General features: G+C 45.7%; 2 protein-coding genes across 3 annotated transcripts; one reads left to right on the top strand and one right to left on the bottom strand.

Annotated features, from left to right (window-relative positions):
• Window positions 1-698: 698 nt before the first annotated feature.
• Window positions 699-5,179, top strand: yy1b (YY1 transcription factor b). Of its 2 annotated transcripts, none has more exons than XM_003971528.3 (5): window positions 699-1,421; window positions 2,334-2,496; window positions 2,987-3,047; window positions 3,355-3,513; window positions 4,072-5,179. In XM_003971528.3, exons 1-5 carry the CDS (start codon window positions 716-718, stop codon window positions 4,252-4,254), a joined length of 1,272 nt encoding a protein of 423 aa, XP_003971577.2. In that variant the 5' UTR covers window positions 699-715; the 3' UTR covers window positions 4,255-5,179. The 2 variants fall into 2 exon arrangements, with proteins under 2 accessions (XP_003971577.2, XP_011610235.1); XM_011611933.2 differs by having other exon boundaries at window positions 701-1,421; window positions 2,346-2,496.
• Window positions 5,180-13,007: 7,828 nt separating this feature from the next.
• On the bottom strand, window positions 13,008-25,332 carry lrfn5b (leucine rich repeat and fibronectin type III domain containing 5b). Its single transcript, XM_003971594.3, has 6 exons — window positions 24,632-25,332; window positions 18,744-19,660; window positions 17,871-18,045; window positions 16,460-16,793; window positions 14,912-15,212; window positions 13,008-14,705 (listed from the first exon to the last, which is right to left on the bottom strand). Exons 1-6 carry the CDS (start codon window positions 24,645-24,647, stop codon window positions 14,010-14,012), a joined length of 2,439 nt encoding a protein of 812 aa, XP_003971643.2. The 5' UTR covers window positions 24,648-25,332; the 3' UTR covers window positions 13,008-14,009.
• Between the last annotated feature and the right edge of the window lie 62 nt (window positions 25,333-25,394).

Genomic DNA, 25,394 nt, shown 5'->3' on the forward strand with positions numbered 1-25,394 from the left:
GTGCTTTTAATCCCACTGTAATTGCACTTTTGGAGAAATGTGAAACATCTGAGGTGTGTCTGTACAACTGTATCATTAGAATCTAAAATAGTTCTTCAACGCTTTAAGAATTAGACTGAAATGGAGAAGTAACCCAGCAGTACATCTCTTGTAAGATTAAAAGAAAAAAAAAACTCAATTTAAATGCTTTACCTAATCCACTGGATGCAAATTGGCTGCTGTATGATTAAAATGAGTTCCCTTTTGCTGTTTTTTTACATCATCCAGCAGTGAAGATATTTACATTATTTCTAATCTGCATATTCTTTAGAAAACTACTTTATGTAAAGGTAACCTAAATGCATTCCAAAGGCTGGAAGATTGTGAAAAACTGGATTAAAAGATGAACATTTAATGAATTTATCAAAATAATATGAAAAACATAATGTTAAAAAAACAACAACTACGTAATGTCCTTTTTATACATTTAGACTACATTCAACTGCTGGCATCTACAACTCTATAATAGTTATTACATTTTGTTAGCAGCCGTTGATCAGTATTCTAAGACTATTGTAATACATGGATGAGTTGCCGATGCTATTGGAAATCTATCACGTGTAATAAACCGTTCAGAGTTTATTGATCATGAGTGATTTAACCTGATGCCAGTTTGGGGACTCCCCTGGAATCACCGCTACCAGCAGCCAACGCGGGGGTTCGCCAAAGTCTCGCGATGTTTGGGCTAAAGTGCATAGTGGCGACGAGAAGTGGCGTGGGACGGAGTGAAGAGAGTTGTTATCGAAGAGGGAGGACCGACAGAGGCAGCAGCAAAGCCCGGGGGTGTGTGAGTGTGTGTGCGGGGTCCAAACACGGCGTGAATGAGAGAGGCAAACTGGCGGACTTCAACATGGCATCGGGGGAAACGCTGTACATCGAGACAGACGGCTCGGAGATGCCGGCGGAGATCGTGGAGCTCCACGAGATAGAGGTGGAAACGATACCAGTAGAGACTATCGAGACCACGGTAGTCGGCGGGGAGGACGATGACGGGCAGCCCATGATCGCGCTCCAGCCGCTGGTCACGGACGACCCCAACTCGATCCACCAGCACCAGGAGGTGATCCTCGTCCAGACCCGGGAGGAGGTCGTCGGTGGGGATGACTCGGACCTACACACCGACGGCGGCAGCGCGTTCGAGGATCAGATTCTCATCCCGGTACCGGCTCCGGGAGTGGAGGACGAATACATCGAACAGACTTTGGTGACTGTAGCCGGGAAGAGCTCCGTGGGTCGGGTGAAACGGGGAGGCGGCGGGGGCAAGAAAGCTGGCAAAAAGAGCTATTTAAGCGGGGCGGATGCCGGCGGGAGAAAATGGGAACAGAAGCAGGTGCAAATAAAGACACTGGAGGGGGAATTTTCTGTTACAATGTGGTCTTCGGGTAAGTAACGACAGCCTGTGTGCCAGATCTGGTAGCTCATGCATGAGGCCTCTTTGCCGGGGCGTTGTCCTGCTGCACCAGACTAGTTCCTGGAGTAGTCCCAAGTGCTGCCGTGAAAAGCCACGAATAATTCGAGTTTTCGACGCAAAACCCGGTCCTACCGTGGCTAAATGTTTATGTTTTGAAGGGAAGCCATGTTTTAGGTCTTGATGGGCGCCGCCATATTCCCCGAGAATAGTAAGTATGGCGGCGGCCCCGAAAAAATGGCGATAGTCGCGGTCAGACAGAGATGGCGGCGGTGCTCGGGCAGGGAGCGACTGCTGTGCTTGGAGCACTTTACAGGCCGCAAAACGGCTGGAGAACCTGGGATTCTTAGCCGCTCCGTGTAGCTAAGAGTGTATTTGGAGCATATGAAAGGCTAATGTACGGCTAAAGAGTTCGATGGGGTTAATTTTGTCCTCTTTTAGCTGTTAGCTATTGTGGTTCAGCGCCCAGAGAGGAGCGAGCGCGTCCCGGGTGCAGGACCCCGACAGCAGCGCATCCAGCCCCAGTGTTAAAGGAGCTATAGAGCAACCTTTAATCGTTATTTCCAGAGGATGCACATGTAAATCCAAATATAAAAACGGATTTGACTACAAGAAATCCTATTTTTATGGTGGAGGATCTAGGCTGCATCTGTTTTAGTGCACTCTGCTGGTTGGTTTGAAGTAGAAGTGTATTATTTTTTTTCACACTGGGGTTTAGTTAAGATGTCATTCTAGCTAAGAATTCTTATTTAGTAAGGAAAAGTATATTTCCTCAATTTAATTGATTTAAATAAATCTACAAAGTCGTCAGTGTTTTGCCTTCCCTCACGTGTTTGGGGGGGAAAACCAGTATGTTATCGGTTCAGTCTCTGTACTGTGTTTCTAGATGACAATAAAGACATTGACCATGAGTCTGTGGTGGAGGAGCAGATTGTTGGGGAGAACTCCCCCCCGGATTATTCCGAGTACATGACGGGGAAGAAGCTGCCCCCTGGTGGCATCCCGGGAATCGACCTCTCCGACCCCAAACAGCTGGCTGAGTTTGCCAGGTGAGTTAATCCACCTGCGTTTCTGCATCCTGGAGCTTAGATAAAGGTTTTTCCTACCTTTTGGAGCTGTATATACTGACAACAATGACACTAAACGTGTGTTTTTACTGGTGTTTAGGAACTGTTCACTGTTTATTAGGCGTTGAGCCGTGATCTTTTGTCAATTCTGGTTAACCAAGGCCCTTGAAGTCATTTCCACAGAATAAATCATCTAAGTTTGAGTGCTAATAGCCTTCTAAGTGCAAGTTGCCTAAGTGGGAATCCTGAAGTGTTCACAGCAATTGTGTACAGTATGTAGTAATTATTCATTGTAATTATACTAATTTTCCCCTATTGACTTGTGGCAGAAATGTCAGAACTGCAGTGATTTTTATGCTTTCAGACTACTTTTTTCTGTGGCTGGTTATTGATTTACTCAGCTGCTAACTGGACTAATAGATAAGGTTGTCCTTTGCCCCGTATTATTTACACGCTTTTTCTGTATTAATAGGATGAAGCCGAGGAAAGTCAAAGAGGATGATGCTCCCCGGACAATAGCCTGTCCTCACAAAGTGAGTTTAACTTACAGTATGTTCAAAATAATGTCGCACTTTAAAAAAGGTGGGGGGGGGTGTTTTAGTGTATTGATTTGATGCAGTGAAATGCATTTCTTTAATATTTTACATGAAGCTAATGTAAGTATCTTTAATAACTACCTGGTGATAGCCTGTCACTATGATGAGAACAGGGTTAGCAGAGCATTAAGATTTAAGAACTACAAAAATACTACAAACGCCTGATGTTTCTGTGCATGGAATATACAAAGGCGGGTATATATCTAACTCCGACCCATATCTAACTCCGACCCATGGTTCCCAGGGCTGCACAAAGATGTTCAGGGATAATTCAGCCATGAGGAAGCATCTCCACACCCACGGTCCCCGCGTGCACGTCTGTGCCGAGTGTGGCAAGGCTTTCGTCGAGAGTTCGAAACTCAAGCGCCATCAGCTTGTTCACACGGGGGAGAAACCCTTCCAGGTTGGCATCTGTTGTTTTTAATGTAACCACAACGTTAAACACAAGCGGAGGAAGCGAGCTAAATAACCGGCTCTGTGAGACTTTTTAAAAAGCACCAAAGTGTCTTTGAGGCTGCTGAACTCTGAGATTTTTAACTTTCTTTATTAACGGAAGCTGCAGTTAATACATTTTATTCAGTCTTTTCTGTTTTCTATTCCTGATGCATTCAGATGATCGTGGGTCTGTTGCTAACAGTCTCCGTTGGAGCCTTTTGTTGCAATTAAGACTAATTTTCAACATTTTGAAAAAATTGTGTTTGGATCCAGAACAAAGCAAGCTGCTATAGAGTAATCTCTACATTGTTTGTTTCTGAAAGACCCTGCAGAAAACGGTTGCCTTTTGTAATCTAGTATTTGCGCTGGTAATATTAAATAACTGACCGCCAGGTGGCGCTGTTTTCCACAGTATTGACAAAAATAGGGTACCCTAATTAGCCCCATACTTTTAAATATGGCAGTGTTTAGGCAGGCGAGTCAGAGTTGCTAAACCTCACACCTGAGCCCTTCTTTCCTCTTTCAGTGCACCTTTGAAGGTTGCGGGAAACGTTTTTCTCTGGACTTCAACCTGCGCACGCACGTGCGGATCCACACTGGAGACCGGCCCTACGTCTGTCCCTTCGACGGCTGCAATAAGAAGTTTGCGCAATCCACCAACCTAAAGTCTCACATCCTCACACACGCCAAAGCTAAAAACAACCAATGAGAGGCCAGTGCGGAGATGTGGCGGCGGATGTGGGGGGGACCCAGCAACTTATCGGTGCACAGAAAACCTTTTTAAACCAATGGAGTGAAAAGATTGTGGCTTTATGATTGATAGGAAAAAAGGCCGGTCCGATTTGAGACTTTAATAGTGAAATTCCGCTAGTTTTCCTGCATCCCCTGTTTTCTGCTGTCACACTGGATGAGGAACAGAGCCTTTCCCCTGAAGACTCCATCGATTTAGCCCCCTTTGTTTCTTCAGTGGCACCGAGCTGCCAGAAGATGGAACTCATGGACAAACAGAGACTTATTTTTACCAGAGTGAGGTGAGAAGCGCCAAGCTATTAGCATTTTTATTTTCTCACATAGCTTTTATTTTCCTTGAGTGTGCATATTGTACACTTGACTCAGGCTATGTTTGCTAATGTGATATATATACATATATATACATATATTTTTCCCCCTGACTTCCTTTACCATTAGATCGAACCATGACGCAAAAGGCTCCAGCCTCGCACAACCCGATTCACCTTTATGACACATTTGAGAACAGCTCTTGTTTGCATTTTCCATACATTCGGTTGTATTTTCTCTAACCACAAAATAACTATGTATACTTGTATCGTATGGCTGTATTGCAATTGCATAGACATAGCTAGAGGTGTGATTTAAAGTGTTAACCAATTTAAACTTTTAGTCATGACTTTGCTTTATACTTTTCAAGGACTGTTGTTTGTTACACACGTAAAGGAGTAACAGTCGTACTCACGGCATGTCTCAGTACCTAATGCGTGACAGCGAGACCACCACCTTTCTTTGTTAGAATGTAATGTACAGACGTGGAACCATTACCCTCCTTTGTTGATATTTACACTCATGTATCTCAACTGCCCACAATAAAATGGGTCATTCCAACCCTGCTGAACTACCCAAGTCTTAACTAAGTGTGTTTTTCAATCGAAACCCCTAAAGTGGTGGATATTTTACACTTGCGTGGTTAGAATTTAGCTCTATTGCAACGCTGTTTTTTGGGTTTTTTTTCCAGACATGACATAACTCTCCCTGCAAGCTCTACAATTATGGCTGAAAATTGAGGCTTCGGCATTGTGATTGATTAATGAAACGCACGATACATTGAAGCAGTTGTGACAGGAAAAGATTGTCCTGAAATGAGCAAATTTGCAGGGTTTTGTTGCATGTGAAAGAGGAGCTATTATTTAACCAGCCACGGTTTTAATTGTGACCTATGGAAGTTCAGATAATGGGTGACGTTCTCCACGTGTTCATCCTTTCCTGTGTTAAAAGTTAGTGCTATAAAGATGAATATATCACACTTAATGGGGAAGACATTTACGCTTTGTTAGTCATACGGAGACATTTAAAAGCAACGACATTTATGTATTCTTAGGTTGCATTTAAGGCCTAATTAGACTGTGGGAAATGGTGTGGTAGAGGAGCGCTCATTTACCCTGAGGAGCCTGAGAAAATTGAACATGAATTGGTTTCTGGAGTGGATGATGCATTTATTTGTGTAAAGAGTGAAGTACCCAGTCCTGAGCCCACAGCGAACGGGACCGTTTAACGGTTTTAATAATTGGTGCTGAAAATGGCCTGGTCTGGTGTAATCTTTGGTATTTTCCAGATGTTTGGTGCAGCTGTGACCAATCAAATAGGTCTGAGTGAGGGTCTATGTCAGGCTGTAGTTCAACGCGGTCAGTTCTCTCTGTCCTTCAACGCTGGCTTGAGTTGATACCAGAGTGGTTCTCAGGTTTCTGCACACAAATGCAGAAAATCCACCCAGCAATGAAAGGAAGAGTCAGTCTGCACATCCTCTTTGCCATTAATTATCATTCAGTTTGTCCTGGTGCTGCTCACTGTTTAGAATCTTTTTTTAAACCTATTTAATTTGTCTGCTGCTGATAATTCATCTGCAGCATAACAGCATTCAATGGTTTCTTTGTCTTGCAGAGGCTCTTCCACACTAGTTCAATACCGTCTGCATAGCTTTTAGATTTCAGCTATTGCAGCTTTTAAAATAAACCCCACACACATCTGGCTTGTTTCCCGGAGAATTTTGCATCGGGCTTTTAACCTTCTGACTTGTTAAAAGCTGCATCATCTCAATGGAATTCCCTTGTCTTCTTTCTGCTCCTGACCCCTTTCTTGCAAGGTGGTAGTTTAATGGTGGGTGCCTTAATGCTGCTCGACCAGCAGGATTAGCACAGTTGTCCACCTCAGCATCCCTGCTAAGACCTGCACTTTGGCCTGATCCCTATCCTCCCCCTGCACGCCCCGCGGCTGCCCCCTGGTGGCAGCAAACCGAAGGCGTTCATCCAGATGCCGGTGTTATCCGTGGTGTTGATCCACAGCAGGTGCTCATGTGCTCAAACAGATGGAGAAAAGAAAAACGAGGAGCCGTGAGAGGGAGCCATGTTTTCTGATCTGGAATTCATTAATTTGACTGCAGTGCCCCACTTCTTAAAAGTGAGCTCAGACACGCCGCTCGATGAAGGATTTTACCTTTACCCAAGTCAAACTTGGGCTTTTGTGTGTGCGTGTGCGTGTGTTGCGCGTGCGAGCGTGTGATCGAAACAGAACCCGAGCTGACTGAGGCATGATTCCACTTGGGGGTGTCTGCCTTCTCCTCTTTATTTTAAAGCCAGCATTTATCCACAGGATTGGTTGTTTTGATTGACAAAGGCACAGGAGAGTCAATGCACTACTTGTTATGCAGCTGAAGTCTGTCAAGTCTCAAACACCTGCTCTCCTTTCAGATGCTTATTTCATTATAGCTCCTCTCTACCCCTTTCTCCCAGGAGTCGAGGCACTTTTGTCTACGCGTCTGACTTTTCCCCCCCCATTAATAACCCCATTCCGTGCTTACCTGGATGGTACTCTTACTGTTTTTTTACATTTTCCATCGGCAACGGCCCGAGTCTGAGCTCATTTGCAGCCAAGTGTGATCTGGCCTGCAATCTTGACGCCATTTTCTTTCATTAGTGTAGCTGCCTTCTCTCTTGCACTAGTGGCAAGCAAACAAAGGTTTATCAAAGCAAAGCAGACAGCCTGAGCAGTCAGATATCCGCAGACGCTGCACTAAACCCTTTCATCTGTGAATGGAGACTAAATCAGGAAATCCTTACAGATTTACCCCCCAACCCTCTGAGGTTTCTTATTTATTTTACATTTAGAATGTCGGTTTTGCGAGGAGCTTGTGGTGTGGAACTCTGTGTCGGATCTAAATAACTCCTGATGTGTAGCAAACTGCTCCACCATTTACATCAGTCAGAACTGAGGAATGTCTGAATCTCTCACGCTGGTCCCTCACACAACCAATTAAATGGTAAAACGTGCAGAACAGAGCAAACGTATAAAAACGTATAAAACCTCCCCTTTTCTTTGGTGAGCACTGCGAGAGATGCTATTTCCATGCAGAAAATATGTTGCCAAGGTAACAGAGGAGAGCGAGTGTGAGCGAGGCTGCGATATTCCCTGAATGCCAGGACTGCCGCTGCAGACGTAGAGCGCAGCGCTCCACCCTGGCAGTGTTTGTAAGCCGCTCTTTACACATGCGAACGCTGCCTTTTGTTGCTGCAGACATCAAAACGGAGTTTTACATCTGCCGTTTGCACAGGCGTCACAAGAGAGAACGACACAGGCTGTTCTTGCTTTATCAGTTCTTGCTGTTTTTGCACCTCACCCTTCTTCTCACCTCTGGTCCTCTTATCAGTCCTGTTTTCACCTCTCTTTTTTCCCTGAGTCTGCCTCTGCCTATATATAGATGGTGTTTCTGCCTTTCCTCCCCGTACACCTGTCTCCTCTCTCGTCTTCTCTCTGCCTGTCAAACTCAGAACTGCTTCATCAGAGCAGCCAGAATTAACTACGCCGCCGCTGAAGTAGGCTGCACAAGGGTGACGACCTCCAAAAAAAATAATAAAAAGGCATCATTACACAGCGGTACACGCCAAGCATCAATTAGCCACTGAGGTTGGTAATTGAAGGAGAAGCTGAGGATGCTGCCTTCACGGCCCCATGTGTGGGAATTCTTCTGCTGTCAGTCAACGTGGGTATGATGATATTTTTATAAAAACCCAAGTGTCACATAGAATTTGTGCACAATGTTGTTTCAATTTTCCATAATGTCTGATGGATATTGTGCCTTTGCTTCCACTGATTTAGTGTGTTAAAGTGAGGGAAGTGAAAAGAGAAGAGATGAGATTGTTTAACATCTATCTTTATAAAATAAAATGCACTCTAGCACTGTTTGACACATTATGTAGAACCCTATACACATTTTCAAGTGGCTAATACAAGTGGCTATGCAAATGCAATCAACTGGAGCATTGTGCCATGTGCTCAGGTTAACCATTTGTTTGACAAAGGGAATTTTAAATGACTGCATTCATTATGCACCTTTAATCAAATCATATAACTGTTTTAATAACATAAATTAAATGTTATGAAATCCCATTAGGACTTCATCTTATGTTGGATTATTGCACCAATGTCTGGTTGCCTATTGAGGTGTGCAGGCAGGGAGTTGTAATGCAACAGAAACCTCATCCGTCAACCTCCGCCACATAAAAGCATCCAGAAGACACTCCAATTAGAATATATTGTGAGTCCAATTTGAAATCTCAATAGAGTGCGAGAGACGACATTAGTGGCCTCACACGCGTCATAAGAGAGTTATAATTTAACATGAATGTCCCCATAATGTACTGCAGATGCGGCCTTCATAGAAAGTGTTGCCAAGTTAATCAATAATGAAAATGATTAGTTAGCAGCAGCCTACGGCATCACACACAATAACGAGAGGGCTTTGAAGACTTTTATTTGGGATAGGAGCTTTGCTCTTTAAATAAGGTGCAGGGTAACGTAGAGCATCCCCTCTGTTTTTGGCAGAGCTGCTCCTCTGTGGGTTGCCAGGTTTGTCCGTGTCCACCAGTCTCACTTGCCAAGTTGCAGTTGCTCATTTAGCATTCAGGCTCTGTTTTCCCTCTGATAATCAAATTCTTTGTATTGTCTTGTGGCTGCTTCAAAGCTTCAGGGTGCCATCTGCTGTCATTTACACCTTTTTTCCACCGTTGCTGCAGATTGCGTGATGGAGGTACTGCTCTATCACCCCTCCCCAAAACCGCCAGCCACGTGACATCACTCACAAATTGACCTTTATGTGGTTAATCCTTTATTTCAGAATCCTTGTCACGTCCGGTCAATGAAGGTGATGACGTTAGCGTCAGTGTTTCAAATCCCGAACTGTACAGCCGTGCAGAGATTTGATCAGCCTGCAGGTTTCGACATCATCAAACATGGTCCCCATTAGATCAAACGTCCTTTAAAGTCTTGTTTGCGAGGAGTTACCTGCCATCCCTAATTTTCCCAGCAGTGTCTACGTCCTATCTGCAGCAGCAGATGACAACAGATCAAACAATAGCCATGGGGCCACTACACAGTTATTTTCTGCCCACATCCCCAAGTGTGTTCGCGTGTTCTTTATACACCCAATTAGCGTGAAATTTATGTTAAATGTGACACCATGGTTTGATGTCTCAACTTAACAAGCACACTTAGATGAGATCACTCTGAGCAATAAATAAGATTAGCACACAGGAACACATACAATTCATAATCCGGGTGTGAGCTGGTTGTGAAAGCCTTAAAGCCATGCAGATGTCTGTGTTTGCCCATGTGGAACACATTCAGCAATATGCTAGAGCGAAAAGCAGGAGCACGAAACAGTGCATAACTACTCTGTGCTTCTGAGGTTTTATATATATATAAAAAAAAAGAAATAATGTGGCCCACGACCTCCCTGCAGCTCCCGATCCTCCATTACCAAAAGCCTGAAGCGATAACAAGATTAGCATAAGCACTTTTAGTAAGTCACTGTGAATGGGATCCTTAAAGAGGCTTAAACCTCCCCACTGCACTCTTCACAAGCGGGCTGATAGATGGTTGGGAGCTGACTTCTCTTATAGATCTCCAACACTTGCAAGTCAATGAGAGATCCATCACCGGGGACGCTTGCTGAACAGAAAAAGAGCAAATCACTTTCACAAGCGATGGCAGCTATCAGGCAAATGGGCAGAAAATGGTTGCTAATGGTGCCCGCTATGTCTGGTATAGACTGCAGCTGTCCTCCTCACCGTCCATCAACCTAGAGCTTACTAACAAAATCAGCATGGGAGGAGGAGGAGGATGTGAAGGAGGAGGATCCATCTTGTTGGTCAGAGTTCCTCAGCGTCAGGAGGTGGCCCGCGCTAAGTTGACATCAAGCCCAACCTGATGTCATGTAACTGCTGACATTTATCAATGCGGAAGCTTTGCGCTGCAAATCCGACTCCCCAATTCTCAATCGACAGCATTCCTGATCGAATCTGTCGATGCGCTGCGTCTTATTTCATATGGCAGCAGTGTGCTGGGAGGTGATACCGAGTTATTTATAAGTCTGCGTGTCAAACTGTGTGAGAGACCTCCACTCAAGAAATAGAAAACCTGCTGGCTCATTGTCTTTTCCGGCTTTGTCAAAATCCTGTAGATAATTGAAGCAGAGTTGGCTCGAAAGATCATAAAAGATGGATGCCCCCCAACCTTTCACTGCTCCCTGCTGCTCCACCGGAGTCAGGCAGGCCAGACCACCCGTCGCTAGGGGAGTAAAGTTTAGGTAATTGCTGTCCTAACAGTACATTTAATGAGAGCTGATGAAAAGCCAAAGGAAATATTTAGCTTTACATTTGACTCCTTCAGCCCCCTCCTCACCCCCCCCCCTTTGCCCAGACTTCTGTTTTCCCAGAAACAGTAAATACATTCACTATTAATGAACCATGATACTCATCCTGCTCCCATTTACTTCTTTCAATAATGCATAGTCTTTGAATTGCCTGTGCATACTTTACACTGGACCTCCCCAAAGACTGCTTGCCCCCCCCCCCACCATAGTTGTGTTTTGGCTGGATTTCTCCGGCAGCCCTCCTCCACATGCACTCTTGGCAATTACGCTCTCCAGGAGACCGATGTCTCACATGTGGGTCTGGCTTAAGCGGCCAACCATTGAAAATAATTAAACACTGAGCAGCGACACCGAGAGCACGAGCCACTATCGCACTTTTTGAAGAACGTCTTTGATTAAGACCTCAGAACGTGGCTCTAAAGCACTGAAACCGTGCAAGTGAGAGGGAAAAGCGGTGACACGTCAGCACTTCTAATGAGTATTTCATATCAGAATGCTCCTGGCAAGCAGTGGCTGTCCAGACTGATGACGGGCACACTAGACAGGTCATACTGAGGTCGGTCCATTTCTCAAGATGGTGGCAATGGGAAGTAAGACGGTAGTCTAGAGCCGGTGGGTGGGGGGTTGATAAAGGCCAGGACAGACGTTAGAGATGTGCCAAAGCAGGTCAGGCTTGTGTGCACACGTGATGGAGCGTGTGTGGTCACGACATGGCCGTAGGACTCGTTCTGTTTCAGACTCCCCCCCCCAACCTCCTCGGAAAAGTTGTGCCGAATACCAAAGAGCCGAAGGCGGCACGGCCGGCTTACAAAGGATGCTCTTTCCTCCGTCTCTTGCTCTACATTCGTAGCTACTCAGCTACTCATGTTCTCCCTGCCCCCCCCCCCCCCCCCCCACTGTGTCGCTAGCCTCACCCCCCCCACCCCCCACCCCCACCCCACCCACCTCAGTGCAGAAATGATTTCTCATAATCTTCCAACTGGCAATGAGATTTTAGCCCTCTTGATAGACCAACCATTCATCATTATAAACACTGCAGTTGTTTGGGTCTGATACATGAGCTGCTGCTTACAGCGAGCAAAAAGTTTAATTCAAAGTTTAATTGGTTACTTAATATTGCTCACACAGACTCTTATTGGTAATTGTGCTATTACAGCTCATGTAGTAACTTGTAGTTGTTAATCCTAAATGATACATTTCTTTACAAATGCAAACCAGTTTTTTTCTTCACTTCCCTGAGACGCCTGTATTGTGATCTACCTGCCACCACTTCTCCTCCCCTCCTCCCCTTGTTTCTCGGATTTCTCTTTCTCCTCATGCAAAAAAGCCATCTATTATTAACACACACCTCTGGCACTCAAGACCCGACCCAGGGTGAGGCCAAGCTCCTCAGTATTTTAATCACCACTGACGAGCGAGGAATACTCAATAAACAGTCTTGAAACTGGCTTGTTTGGGTAGCAGTTATTAATTATTGGCCTAAATAGAGCGCGGGCAGCTCATTTTAAGAGATCTATGGCATATTTTCTCACTAATATGTCGTGTCCCCTGAGGTGTCCATGCTGTGAGGGACGCACCGATACGTTTGCATAAAAATCAATCGGGCAGCTCCAAACAGCCCAAATACTCAGAGAATCAGAGCTCACATTCCAGCAGATAATGCACGTGGGCCGCTCCATTATTGTAACCCAAGAACGAGCTGCTCCCGCTGCAGCAGGTCTCTGCAGTGGCGTCTGTCCACCGTGAGAGGCGAGAGGCCTCCCTTGTGAATAGCGTGGCCTCTTTTCATCATCTGCCTTCCTCCTCTGTTTGAGGAAACGCAGGGGCCCAGCGCAATAATCCGTCAGAGGTCCGCCGCCGCCTGCAAGACCCCCGTATTCATTACGGCTCCGGCTGGCGGAGCGTGTTGAGCTGAGAGGATGCGGCGTCTATTGTTTCAGCACGAACCGACTTCACAGCGGCCGCTCGCTAAAGAGTTGTGGGATTTAACGACGCTCGCTGAAAATGAGATAAGTCTGAGTGGGTCCCTTTTATAACAGGTTTATTTATACTGGTAAACATCGAACAGAAACAACAGCAAAAATCAAGAGCTGACACCCTTCCGTTCTTGTAATTATCGCTTCCCTTACATTGACAAGTTAATTTACATGGGTTGTCACCAGCGTGACACCATAATGCCAGTAAATATGAAATAAAAAATATGGAACTGAATTGTTCCCCTGTATCTCATCCCCAGATGATATCAGATCACTTCCAGCACCTGTCATGCTGTGGGTGTTGGTTCAATTTTCCCTCAAATCAGCCACGACAGGAATCCTATCAGGGTTGAGTCTTTATGTAATTGCGTGATAGAAATGTATTGATTTAAACCAGAGGGCAGTATTAGGCTGGGTGGACGCGTGCCACTGGGAAGGTGCGGCGTTGTGCCGCGCGACAAAACGAAGCAGAGATGGAGGAGTGTTTGTCGAATACATTCTGTTCCGTCACCTCTGGGATGTAAAGCACATTCGTAATCTCTCCAAACGACCACCAAGGTAATTAAGACGTGTCGCTTCCTATCTGCGGAATCAGAGACAAGAATTAAAGTCTACAGAGACTGAATCACTTAAACTAACAGGCGATGAGACTGTGCGTATAATAACCCCGCCCCTGCATAAGTCTCTCTGTGTTATTATACAGAATGTCCAAGTTACTGCATTCAATACCACATGAACACATACGGTTGTATTGAGATATACGGCATCTCACACAGCTAAACAATGTACATTAAGTTGCTTTATATACTGTTGTGCCTTTCGCCAGAGTTCAGCCATTATAAACATTTTTGACAGGTTATAAGATAGAAAACAAACTCGCGGTGTTTCCCATAACCCTGCATGCCTGCTGCCGCCCTCAACTGTTAGAGAAGCCTGCAGGTCCTTTTTTAGGGGGCGGAAAAAAAGGCTCAGAGAAGGCGTAAAAGCCCAGGACTGTTGCACAAATGGTCCCAAAGTCCAATCCAAGAAAACAAGAGATTACAGTTCAAATCATAAAGTGCTCTCCAAAAGCCACTCAGACCTGGAAAGCTTGTCCCTGGCCCGGTGAATATTTGATGCGGTCTCGAGCTGCGGCAAATCTCCGCTCATCGACAGACTCCTTTTAGAGCGCAGGCTGGCCCCGGTTTTTGGGTAGGCCACGTAGCAGCGCTCCCTGTATGAGTCTGCGTTAATGGAGTGCCTGCGGTTCACCCTCGCACCTCCTGCAGGCACAGTCATGTAATACTGGGGGGCTTGGTGGTGCCGCAGACCCCTCGGAGCTGTAGTCCATTGGGCGGCTCGACCGGGGATGGGCCCGGCCAGCGCGGCGGCCTTTTTAACCTCTGCAGAGTTATTCCGGTTCGTGTTGTCAAGGTTTACATCCGCCTGGGCGTCTGATCGATGAGCCTCTGCGGGATTGGATGGAGCAGTGGAGCGTTTAGGCCTTGGAGCACCGGGGGAGGCCGGGTGCCAGCTGTGGCTGGCGGCGGAGGTAGACACCATGCAATCTGGCACAGACGGTTTGTTGTTGGCTGCAACAACCGCCGGCCTCTGCTTGCTTGGTTCCGGAGGTGGGAGGGCAACTTTGAGGGCGTCCTTGTCGTTCTTTTCTGGACGAAGGACTTGCTTGGAGAGAGATTTAGGAACCCCGCAGCCTTGTAGCTGGCCGTCACTGCTCAGTGACCGAATATCCCCCATTTCTAGGGCCTGAGAAGGGAAGAAATGGAACAAAACACAATGTTTTGATCACACGTTGTCTTTTTACAGAAAACTCCTCAGGCTTAAGGCTCCAATTTCACAATGAGTTGACTGTAACAGAGAATCTAGTTGTGTGATTACTTTGTATTTTAGGTTCTTTTCAGAAAGCACAAAATGAATGAGCAGACAAAAGAACAGACAAATGCTGAACTGACCTTATCGGCGTCTCCTTGGTTACACACCCGGTAGCGCACAATGAGGAAAATGATAAAAGCGAGCACCGACGCCACAATGATCCCGCCAATGACGACCACGATGGTGCCGCCAAGAAACTGGGACTGCATAAAATGGCACCTCAGGTACTGCGGCTCCGTGGTGAAGTGGATGCAGCCAATCACCCTGGTGGCGGTCAGCGAGGTCACCTGGTCATCGTAGATGGCCAGCACACACAGGTCGTAGTTCGTGCCGGCTGCCAAATTGTTTACCAAAATGCTCTTGCTGCTCGGGGGTATCATTCTGTAACGGAGAAAAGATCGGCTGGAGGTTTAGATTAGGGAGAGGAAAATGAAACCAAATCAGATTATCCAGCTTATTGTTTTAGGGGAATAAAATGACTTGACAATCATTTATTTCTCAGGAGGCTACTTAAGATCTGCCTGGGCATAATCGGTGGCATTTGAGTTATTCTTTCCATCATCATTACCGATATTATGCTGCCTTGAGTCACAACATCTGGATTATAGTGGATTTTCAGTAGCTACTGCTCGTTGACATACGCGCTGTTGACTCGTGGAGGAGAAGAGACAAACTGCACAACAGTCGTCTGACATTCTGGTGGCTACAGAGAGTGGTAGAGTTAATTCATGCTCCCCCTCAGTAGCATAAACAGAAAGTATTCAATAAACTTCCATTGTGACGCTGATGACACCATTTAAATTTATATAATGGAGCCATGAACTTCTTTATAATAACAGCAATACCTTCATCCACGGACAGATGATACACTAACTCCTATATCTCCAGTTACCATGAACACAGATATATTTCTGATGTTAATGTCGATGTTCTCTGTATATGTGGCATCTATGGCGTGTCTGTCCCGGGGGGAGGAATCCTTCATCTGTGGCTCTCCTTTAGGCTTCCCTTTAAAGGGTTTTTGAACTTCCCTGACTTGGTTCAGGGGTCCAGGGACAGAGGGTGTCACACCTGTGCGGATTGTAAAGCCCTCTGGGTGAAACAATGTTGGTGATTTTGGTTTGATTTGATTTGAAATTTGATTAGAGGTGAGACAGAGAACGCCGTGCACGGTGGGGTCTCAGATCATCTGACAACAGACTGACAACTCTTTCATCCCCTGTCTGCACTGCTGATGTTCTGTTTGGATTCTGTTGATTAGGCATTACCTGTCCCACCCACAGCAGTGACCCAGTCTCTCAAAGAGTCCAGTGAACATCCCGCCCCCCCATCTGCCTTATTGAGATCAAAACACAAGCCTGCACGTGTGGATACATACAAATAAGCCGTTTCTTTACATCATAAAGCAAAGGGTCGAGTGGTTGGATAAGAGTCATAATTCTGATTAATTTATTTAACCAGAATTTGTTTTTTAAAGAAATCAGGATCGTCGTGTTAAAGTAAAAACATATATTATAAAAAGGGGAGTCTCTATTTAAACTGCCTTATCTGGCCTTGGCCTTGGTCAAATGTTATTTGTTCTTTTAATTTGGAAATTAAAACTTTATATCGTGCTGCAATTTTTTTACCTGTAAACCAGAGAATCGTCATAAGAGCCATTATACTGGATCTGGAACATGCGAATTCCTGGAATACTCCTCTGGAAATTAAACCTGACCAGGGCCGAGGTAGATGTGGCTTCGGCAATCACTACTTTCTTATCCTGGCCCGTCTTTGCGTTTCCCAGAGGCAGACCGCCCGCCTCTGCCCCCGTCTTGGTCACGGTGGCGATATCTGACGATCCAGGGTCAGGCTCCCTCTCTTCAACTGTGTTGTTGGTGATATGAGGGAGCTTGGCGATGGTCAGATCCACCGTCTGTTGAGCCTCGCCTGCCGGGTTGGAGGCCACGCAGGTGAAGACACCTGGAGCAGGAAATAATCAGAATGTCACCCTCCCGGATGTTTGCTCTGATGTAGCGAGAATGATAATATGGAGAAAAATGCTGTGCTACTGAGATAAGGGTGCTTTTTTTCTTGTTATGATTATGAGTTTCTGTGTGTGGGCTTGTGTAATAGTTCTCTTCCTCTTTTCTTTGAGCATTTAAGCCTGTCCTCCTGTTGTTTTTCCATATATCCATGCATATATCGTCTTCTGCTTCTAAATTTAGTTCAGATTTCACATTTTCTTTCATAAAAGCCATAGAAGATTTTGCATATTTGGACAAACACACACAAATACACACACACAGGCTCACACACCCACTGATTAATGAAGGGATTTGTGCACAGTTGAGCTTCTGCATCCAACTGTGTGCAGTGAGTGCAGGGGTCAGGAAGTGTAAGACACCCCTGCTGCCCATGGCAAAGATAGGTTCAGGCATCCTTTTCATTTTGCAAACACAAATGAGTATAAGAGAGGAAATTTAGGGTCATCAGGCTCCCCATTACCACCGCAAAAGCCTTGAGAGTAGAATAATCCACCCTGGCGATGACCTTTTTCTGTCAGTTATATCACTATAAATTTTGTTTAATCCATGTAAAAACCTCATTTTCACTAACAAAACCCCCACTGTCGTGTAGTGTGTTCTGACAGTAAAGCACAATAAATGGTGTGTGGCCAGTTCCTGCTATAAAGCAGTTAAGCAAAGTAACGGAAATCAGATCTTCAGGAAGCTGAGGAACGGTAATGAGCAGCAGCCCATTCAATCACAATAGTGCTCAACTGTCAATCATGACATTTTACCCTATTCTTAAAGCATCACATTAATGTTCAAGTAGAACTAAACATTAATTAATTAAAACTAATTAATTAATTACACTACCTACAATGATAGAAATCCTCTTCTAAATAGGCCACAGGTTTAACCGGTTATTTAAATAATCTTTACCATGCTTAACTTTCTGTCCTAATGTAAATGAATGCTGTGACCTTATGCACAAACCAGCAAACAATCAACTCCTTTCAGTCAACAAGCACAACCAGCGGGAGTGTTAGCAGACCTGAGTCCTTCACAGTGCTGATAAGAATGTCCAGCGTGCCGTCTGTGTGAACCACAGCCCTGGAGGAGTTGGACATAAGGCGACCGTCAGGGGCGATCCAGTGGATGTTGGGATCGGGATCGCCCCTGGCCTTACAGCGCAGAGTCACGCTCTGACCCTCCAAAGCTCGCAGTTCCTGCAGCAGATAGGAGGAGAGGCATTATGTGGGTTTTAGCAACAGAGAGACACCCTGATTAGATTAAAACACAGAAGACATAATTAATGCACATAGATCATGTGTCTGTGCATATACACCCATATAAATTACAGTACAAACAATTTATCATAATTTTTGTATTTTGGTGGAAGTATTTGTGGCAGGATGATCAATGTGACTAAACACCACCGTGTATAGAGTCCAAATAAAACATTGTTGTCTCTTCAATTATGTGAAGAAGTTATATTGAATGTAATGAGGTGACAGAGCTGTAGTTGTTTGGCAAGAATTTGATGTAAGCCTCTTGTTTGGAGGCATGAATCCCGCACTAAATAACTCCAAGCTTTTGTTGTTTAATAAGAGCTTCGCTGGAGATCTGTCGCAAACCTGCAAATGACTTTATTAAATCTGAAAACCCTGGGAAAGAATGCCTCTAAAAATCCACCACGGGCCACAGTTCCATTATATTTTAAGTAAGTCATATATATTTTACAATATTACGTTAGCTGAGCTGTACAGGAAAGTCCCACAAGATTTGTAAGTCTCCTCTGGCTCTCAAGCCTAATATTTAGTGTGACAGTCAAGGAAAAAGACCACGTTTGGATGAACAGAGACAGAATACAAAGACTAATAGCAGGCAGCGTTATTTTGTACATGCATCCATTCAGTAGTTATACCTGAGAGTGTCTTGTGATGAGAGGAGGTTCACACAGGAACTCTTCTTCTGAAACGGTCCAGAAATATCGGCCAGCGAGGGTTTGTGGCGAGGCACAGGTCTCCAGGTCATCCTCCCTCCTCAACCGCCGCAGCCAGAGCAGCTCACAGTTACACCTCAGCGGGTTCCCTCCGAAGCTCAGCGCAAAAGATAAAGGTCCCATCGCCCCAGAAGTGGCCAAGACTCCGGCTCTTTGGAAAACAGGGTCGGGAGGTAGCTTCTGCAGCTTGTTGGAAGTCACATCCAGCCTTTTGAGCTTCTGAAGCCCCGAGAAGGTTCCCTCTGGAATGTAGCTGAGCATGTTGTGGTCCAAATTGAGAGTGTGGAGATTAGACATCCTCTGAATGGCCACCCATGGCGCACTCTCAAGATTGTTGTACGATAAATCCAGTTCTTCCAGAGCTGTCAGGTCATTGAACGCCCCAATCTGGATATGAGTGAGTTGGTTGTTGTTGAGGATGAGGTGGTGCAGCTTGGACATGCCGCTGAAGGTGTCGTTGGTGATGCGTGTTAGGCGGTTGCTATCGAGGTGGAGGGCTCGCAGGTTCTCCAGGTCTTTGAATGCATGAGGCGTGATGGAGCCGATGCTGTTCCGAGAGAGGGTCAGATCAACCAGCTTGGTCATGTTGGCAAAATCTTTGCGTTTGATATTGGTTACGAAGTTATCCCCGAGTCGCATCTCCACCGTGTGCCTGTCGATATTCGGCGGCACAAATAGCAGCCCCTTTTTGTCGCACAGGGTCGCCAAGTTGGGGTTCAGCACCTGACAGATGCAGCGTTTTGGGCAGATCTGAACTTTGTGGGCCTTCACGACCATACAGAGGACTATCAGGTAAACCAGGAGAGACTCCATTTGGCCTTTCAGCCAGAATGATGTACCTAAAGCAAACGCAAGGAGAAAAAAGAGGGGTGGAGACATCGTGTTAATCGATGAAGCTGGCATTAACTCTAACATAAACCTCCCAATCCTGCAGGAAATCAGTGATTTGCAGCAGTGGAGAAGGGGCTTGTTAGAGAACTGTTGGGTTTTGCAGAGGGGGAAAAAATACAATCACAAAGCTCCAGTAATGACATTGACAAATTATATTGGTAACTGAATATTCATCCTCACAGCCAATCAGATCTGGGGGATTCTGCTGTGCGGCATAGATGCTCCTCTGGTGGATTTAACCTTAGAGTCTCCTGATTCAGAAGCTTAGCAAATCAATGTCTGAACAAACAAATGCTGCACGATTAAGACATGAAACTAATTAGTCACTCAAAGTCTTTACATCAATCTCCAGCGTCGTCTGACTGCTGCGGGACCTCTTCTTCTTAGCCTCCAAAATTAGCTTCATGATAGGATAATCCCAGGCCTTTTCTATTGGTGCAGAGATAAGTAGACTGGCAAACCTGTGCTACATCAGAATTAGTCTCTCAGTATACCCACAGGATCATATCACCAGTAGGAAGGGATGACTGGGCCCAGTACCTCGGCAAGGATGCGCTATGACTTGCTATTGATTTTCTCTCCTCTCTCTCTCTCTCTCTTTCTCTCTGCCGCTTCTCTTACTTATGACACAACTGAGATGGGGGATAAGGAGAGCTCCATTTGATGAGTCCGGAAACCTTGTCAGGGATGTAACATGTCATAAAACTAAGGTAGTGCAGATCGGATCACAGATCTGCCAGGGCACCTCACACTGTACAAGAGCAAGAGTGCCATTGCACCGTGATTAAATTTAGGCTTGAAATGTAATGTCACTACGGTTGGATGTGCAATATTCAACCCTCTTGGCGTCTAATTACGGCGTACAAAAGAAGAGCAATCCAATCAAACACTCCCACATATAGAGTAAAAATCCGAAGGCTACCCTTTAAATACAGAAGAGAATGGGTGATTAATGTTGATAGCTTCAGAAATACATTTAATGTCAATGCTGCCTAAAGAAAGGTGTGTGTGTGTGTGTGTGTGTGTACAAGTCTTTCCTGACAACGAAGCATCCTGAAATGCTGCTGCGCTGCAGTTACGACACAGCTCACACTCTAATATGCATGATGGGTTGGAGAGTAACGTAAATATCACAGTGCATAGCAAACAGCAGATGGGATGACCTGGTTGCCGTGTGGGGGACCGTTTTAAGGTAAGAGGAAGTGGTGGTCGCGTAGTATATGCTGACAGTGGTTGTGTTTTGACAGCCAAAGTGAAATAATACCCTTTACAGGCCCTCATAAGGGAGCAGGAAAGGGGTCACCGCACATTGGCAGAGGGGGGCATGAGGATGATGCTAAAAGCAGCACCGTGAGGGGTGTCCTCATACTGCTGATGGAGCAGCGATGAATCATTCTTGACCCATTTCTAGAAGGCACTAGTTGAGACACAAAAGCAAGATTTTGTTAATGGGGTCATACGTGGAGCCCTTTCTTTCATTAAATTCCATTTTTGTGGTTTTTAAATGTAAATATTCACGTACATGCGCCCGCCTGTAAATCAAATCGCAGAGGAGAAGAACAGAAATGTGGATGTGTTGCCGCGCCAACCACCTCCTGCTCTGATGCTAAATGACGCGGATCTGGAAGTGCATTCAGGCAGAGTGGACCTGCTACTTCCAGACCGGCCTGGCGCTGAAAACGTGATATTGATTCACTCTGTGGAGACAGGCCTCTTTTTTTTTTCCTTTTGCTGCTGAAAACTCAGCCAAACACGAAAAGAGCGGTTGCAATGGTAATCCCTGAGGAACTCATTCCGTCAGGATAAAAGGATGGTGAGAAGGGGCAGGAAATATCTGACACTGTCTCCCTAATTTGCATTTAATTATGGTTGCTCCACTGAGATTTGCATAACGGGTGGCACTCATCAGGTACACGGACAAATAATTAGATAATCAATCAATGCATTCATCAATCTCACATTTCATCTTTAAATGTCACACATCCAGAAAAATCATTATCCTGCAGCTTGCGTTGTTCATTATAACATTATAGCGGGGCGATTTGGGAGGCCCTCAAATAAACATGAAAACAGATAATCTGCTAATGCATTAACCATAATCTCCTTCCTAGTCAATCAAATGTTCATTTACAACCTCTGAGCAGGTCTTTTCCCCCTCAGAGAACAGAGCGGACTGACAGAACCCACCCACACATAAACAACAGTGGGTGGATTTGTGCCTAATAGATGTAGTTCACAACACAATAATACCCCTCCAGTGCTGCTGCTACTGTGCAGCATCAGTGCACAGTAGGAGAGGATATCTATAGTCTCCCTGGGGCAGCATTCGCCAAGAAAGTCCTTATGCAGCAAAACACACGCCAGTCGGACGATGAGGTCATGGGGGATATGTTTTCAGATGGTCGAACTTATGTCGGAGCTCATGTGAAAAAGCCTCTGCAATCCATGTCTGGGCAGGGAATCAGGGAACACAGCCCTGCGAGAAGAAGCTAATGAGATGAGGGCTGCTTAGCATGCCTACACGCAGGTCCAAACAGTGGCTCAAGGCAGCGTCTCGGCGGGTTCTCACCTGGAAAAAAGCAGCCTGGGCATGTGCGTCTGCCAAATGAAAGCCCTGTTGAGTCATGGTAGCAAACTGATGCTGGAACATGGCGTCGGCGGAGCACTGAAACGTGTCCTCCGCTTGGTAATCGGTGAAGTTCATCATATTCTGACTGAACTGCTGGAAATCCTGTTTCTGCTCGCCACGAGTCCAAACATCCTGATCAAACAGCGATGCCGTTGCTGACCGTCTAACTGACACATCTGTGTTTGTGGATGTCGGTATGTGCTGCTGGGGCAGCCGCTTCCTGTGGAGTCTGCCAAAGTTTGACTGTGATAGCTCTTGGGTGACAGCCTTGATGCCATGGCAACACAGAAAATGTCAGATTCTGGTGAGATCTAATGACCGCCTCATTTTCGGCTGAACTAGTAATATTTAGAACAAAGAATCGTCTAATGAGTGGCGTCAACCACTGAGGTTCTGGTTGGTTGGACAGAACAGAGTCATTGTGCTTTTTTGATGCTGCGGGGATGGAAATTGCAGAGGTTGCGCCATCAACTAATTTTACGCTGGATCGAAGGTTTGCACCGACTCAGTAATTGCAGTTTTTCCCATTTTGCACATAAAACACCCCTAAATTACTTGATGTAGAACTAAGAGGTAACGCAGTTTATTTTTCCACACAGACGGGCTCGTGTGTGCGTGTGTGCGTGCATGTGTGCGTGCCGGAGGGAGAGCATACTAAGCAGACCCCCGCTGCATCAATAGAAGTGCTGTTCATCAGCATTTACAACTCACCCTTGTCGTCCCAAATGTTTTCCTTCTTCGGTGATACATTACAGATAAAATCAGCTGTGATCCGAGCGGAGTCCCAATCCATCAAGCAAACAAACACAGAGACCATCACTTCATATTTTGGATGGATGCTGTCTGTGATTAACGCGGAGGGGCCACATTTAAATGCTGATCACTGACTTTGGTTTCTCCATTTTTTGCAACGTTGTGATGTGCCCTGATGTGAGGAGCTTATGACCAGGGATTTTCCTCCAGAGTCAGTAACACATGCAGGGTTCATGAACACCACCTGAATATCAATAAACGCTCCTCGAGTGAATATTAAGACCATATAGACCCACGGGCCTGTAGACTTTCAAACACACCAATTCCCAAGCACCCTTATGGGTGCAGGGAGCAAAATAATTGGGAGAATATTTGTGCTATTCCCCTAAATATGGGAGATTTAAACTGAAATCTATGATTACAGCATCCATCGATTAATTTTACCATCGTCCACAAACCCTCAGGGGCTTTCCCACCTCACACAGAAACAAAATAGCTAAATAATTCAGAATGTCTACGTGTTGTGGAATCGAAAAGCAACTCTCACAAGACCCATATCCACAAAATTCTGACCTGGTGTGTGTATCTGTGTGTGTGTGTGTGTGTGTGTGTGTGTGTGTGCGTGCGTGCGTGCGTGCGTGTACGTCTGTGTGTGTGAGAGCCAGAGAAAGAGAGAGAATTCAAGGCTTAATGAATGCACTTCTTGAGCAAAAAATTGGTAGAAATTTGGGTCAGTGGATGTGAAGCAGGTCTGCAGCCTGTGCGGGAACCATACACCATTCCTCAACCACCAGTGAAAGGTAGCAACATATGCACTACATACATCACTGGGTGCATTAACATGGCAGCAAGAGCAAACAGAATTGAGGCGTGGGCCTAATTTCACTGGTGTAGCCATTACACCGATGCCTCAGGCACTCATGAATAATAAGATATGTGATAACTAACACTCAATATAGAGCAGGAGCAGGATATCCAATCTTTCATCAAAATTACTGGAGCCACATTTTTACCTGTTTTCATCAGTCACCTGGCAACAGAATCCTTTGCCCACACACCCAGATATCAATTTTGTGACTGAAGGTTAATTTAGACTTCATCCAGCCTTTGTGGATGCTGTCATTTGCGCAGCAGATATACTTTAACAGCGGGGCAGTCTATCACACCACCCATCTTTGCTGATAAAATGCACAATAGATTCCCAATGCATCCTTTGCATTCATCCAACAGCTGACCACATTGGCTTGATCCCCAGTTGCAGCTTTTTTTCTTTTTTTTGGAGGGGGGAGCAAACAGCGGCGAAGAACGCAGCCAAGGATATACTAAAAATAAAAAATCTGACAGCGCTTCTTGGCAAATGAGGTGTGTTTTTTGACCTTGGTGCAGGTCTTTGGGTTGGTGGGTTTGTGCCATTGCCCCCGTCGCAATGGGAGAAAATCTGAAGCACTTCAAGTTCGGATTGCGCCTCATGAAAGACAGTTCCCCCAGAAGAGTTCACACACCGCAATTCACTAAATAAATAAAATATTGGATTTACCTTGCAGATGAAACATGAAGCCAAATCAAAAGAGGTCGGGTCTGCGCTGACTTCGTCCCACGGGGAATGAGAGCACTGAGAACATTCCGAGAACCTAAAAATGGGACCGACTGGAGATAATTCAGGTGTCCCGAAAGCCGCGCACTGTCTCCTATAACATGTGACGGCCTGTGAAACCGGCGATGCCCTTCAAGAAATCCATGACCAGCGGATAAAGGACGAGTCCCGTACGATCCCGTCGCACCGGAATAAACGTAAATTGGCGTTCCTCAAAACCCTGGAAAAACCTGCAGGGTCCCGGTGTGGCTTCCAGGCTGCAGCTGTGCGGGATCGCTTCTACTGCGCATCCGCCTGGATGCACCTTCGCCAGAGAAAACGCCTTTTGTGGCGACGGGCTGCTTTCAAATCTACAGCGCACGTATGAGCGACTGGTGCTGCGCTCAGTTCGGCCAGATGTTGGTATCGCTTTCACCGGCGACGCAGGGCTCAGTTCGAGTTAATCCAGATTGACTGAAAGGTTGCTGCCGTCGCATGACACCAGCCCTCCCATCACATCACCACCTCTTCTCGGGCTGCCCCCGGACTATACCGTCAACCACCGACCCGGCTCCATTTCTGTCCAGGGGTGTTGTGCTCGGAATGGTAATCAGTGCGCTCAGAGCTGCACAGAGACTATTTGTGTGCGTAGACAGATGCAGTGCCTCCCAGCTTATCACAGAGGAAGGCATCATCATTTATTCATGGACTTTGAACTCCAAGGTAC

Source organism: Takifugu rubripes, chromosome 16 (genome assembly GCF_901000725.2).
Source record: "Takifugu rubripes chromosome 16, fTakRub1.2, whole genome shotgun sequence".
In the NCBI taxonomy this organism is placed as follows: Eukaryota; Metazoa; Chordata; class Actinopteri; order Tetraodontiformes; family Tetraodontidae; genus Takifugu; species Takifugu rubripes.

Bases quoted from the DNA above. Each gene is read 5' to 3' on its own strand.
- yy1b (XM_003971528.3), top strand. From the start codon at position 716: ATGTTTGGGCTAAAGTGCATAGTGGCGACGAGAAGTGGCGTGGGACGG. The intron at 1,422-2,333 runs GTAAGTAACGAC...CTGTGTTTCTAG, and splicing joins TGTTACAATGTGGTCTTCGG to ATGACAATAAAGACATTGAC. The intron at 3,048-3,354 runs GTGAGTTTAACT...CATGGTTCCCAG, and splicing joins CAATAGCCTGTCCTCACAAA to GGCTGCACAAAGATGTTCAG.
- lrfn5b (XM_003971594.3), bottom strand. The intron at 16,794-17,870 runs GTCTGCTAACAC...TTCCTGCTCCAG, and splicing joins CAGCACTGTGAAGGACTCAG to GTGTCTTCACCTGCGTGGCC. The intron at 15,213-16,459 runs GTAAAAAAATTG...TCTCCGTTACAG, and splicing joins GACGATTCTCTGGTTTACAG to AATGATACCCCCGAGCAGCA.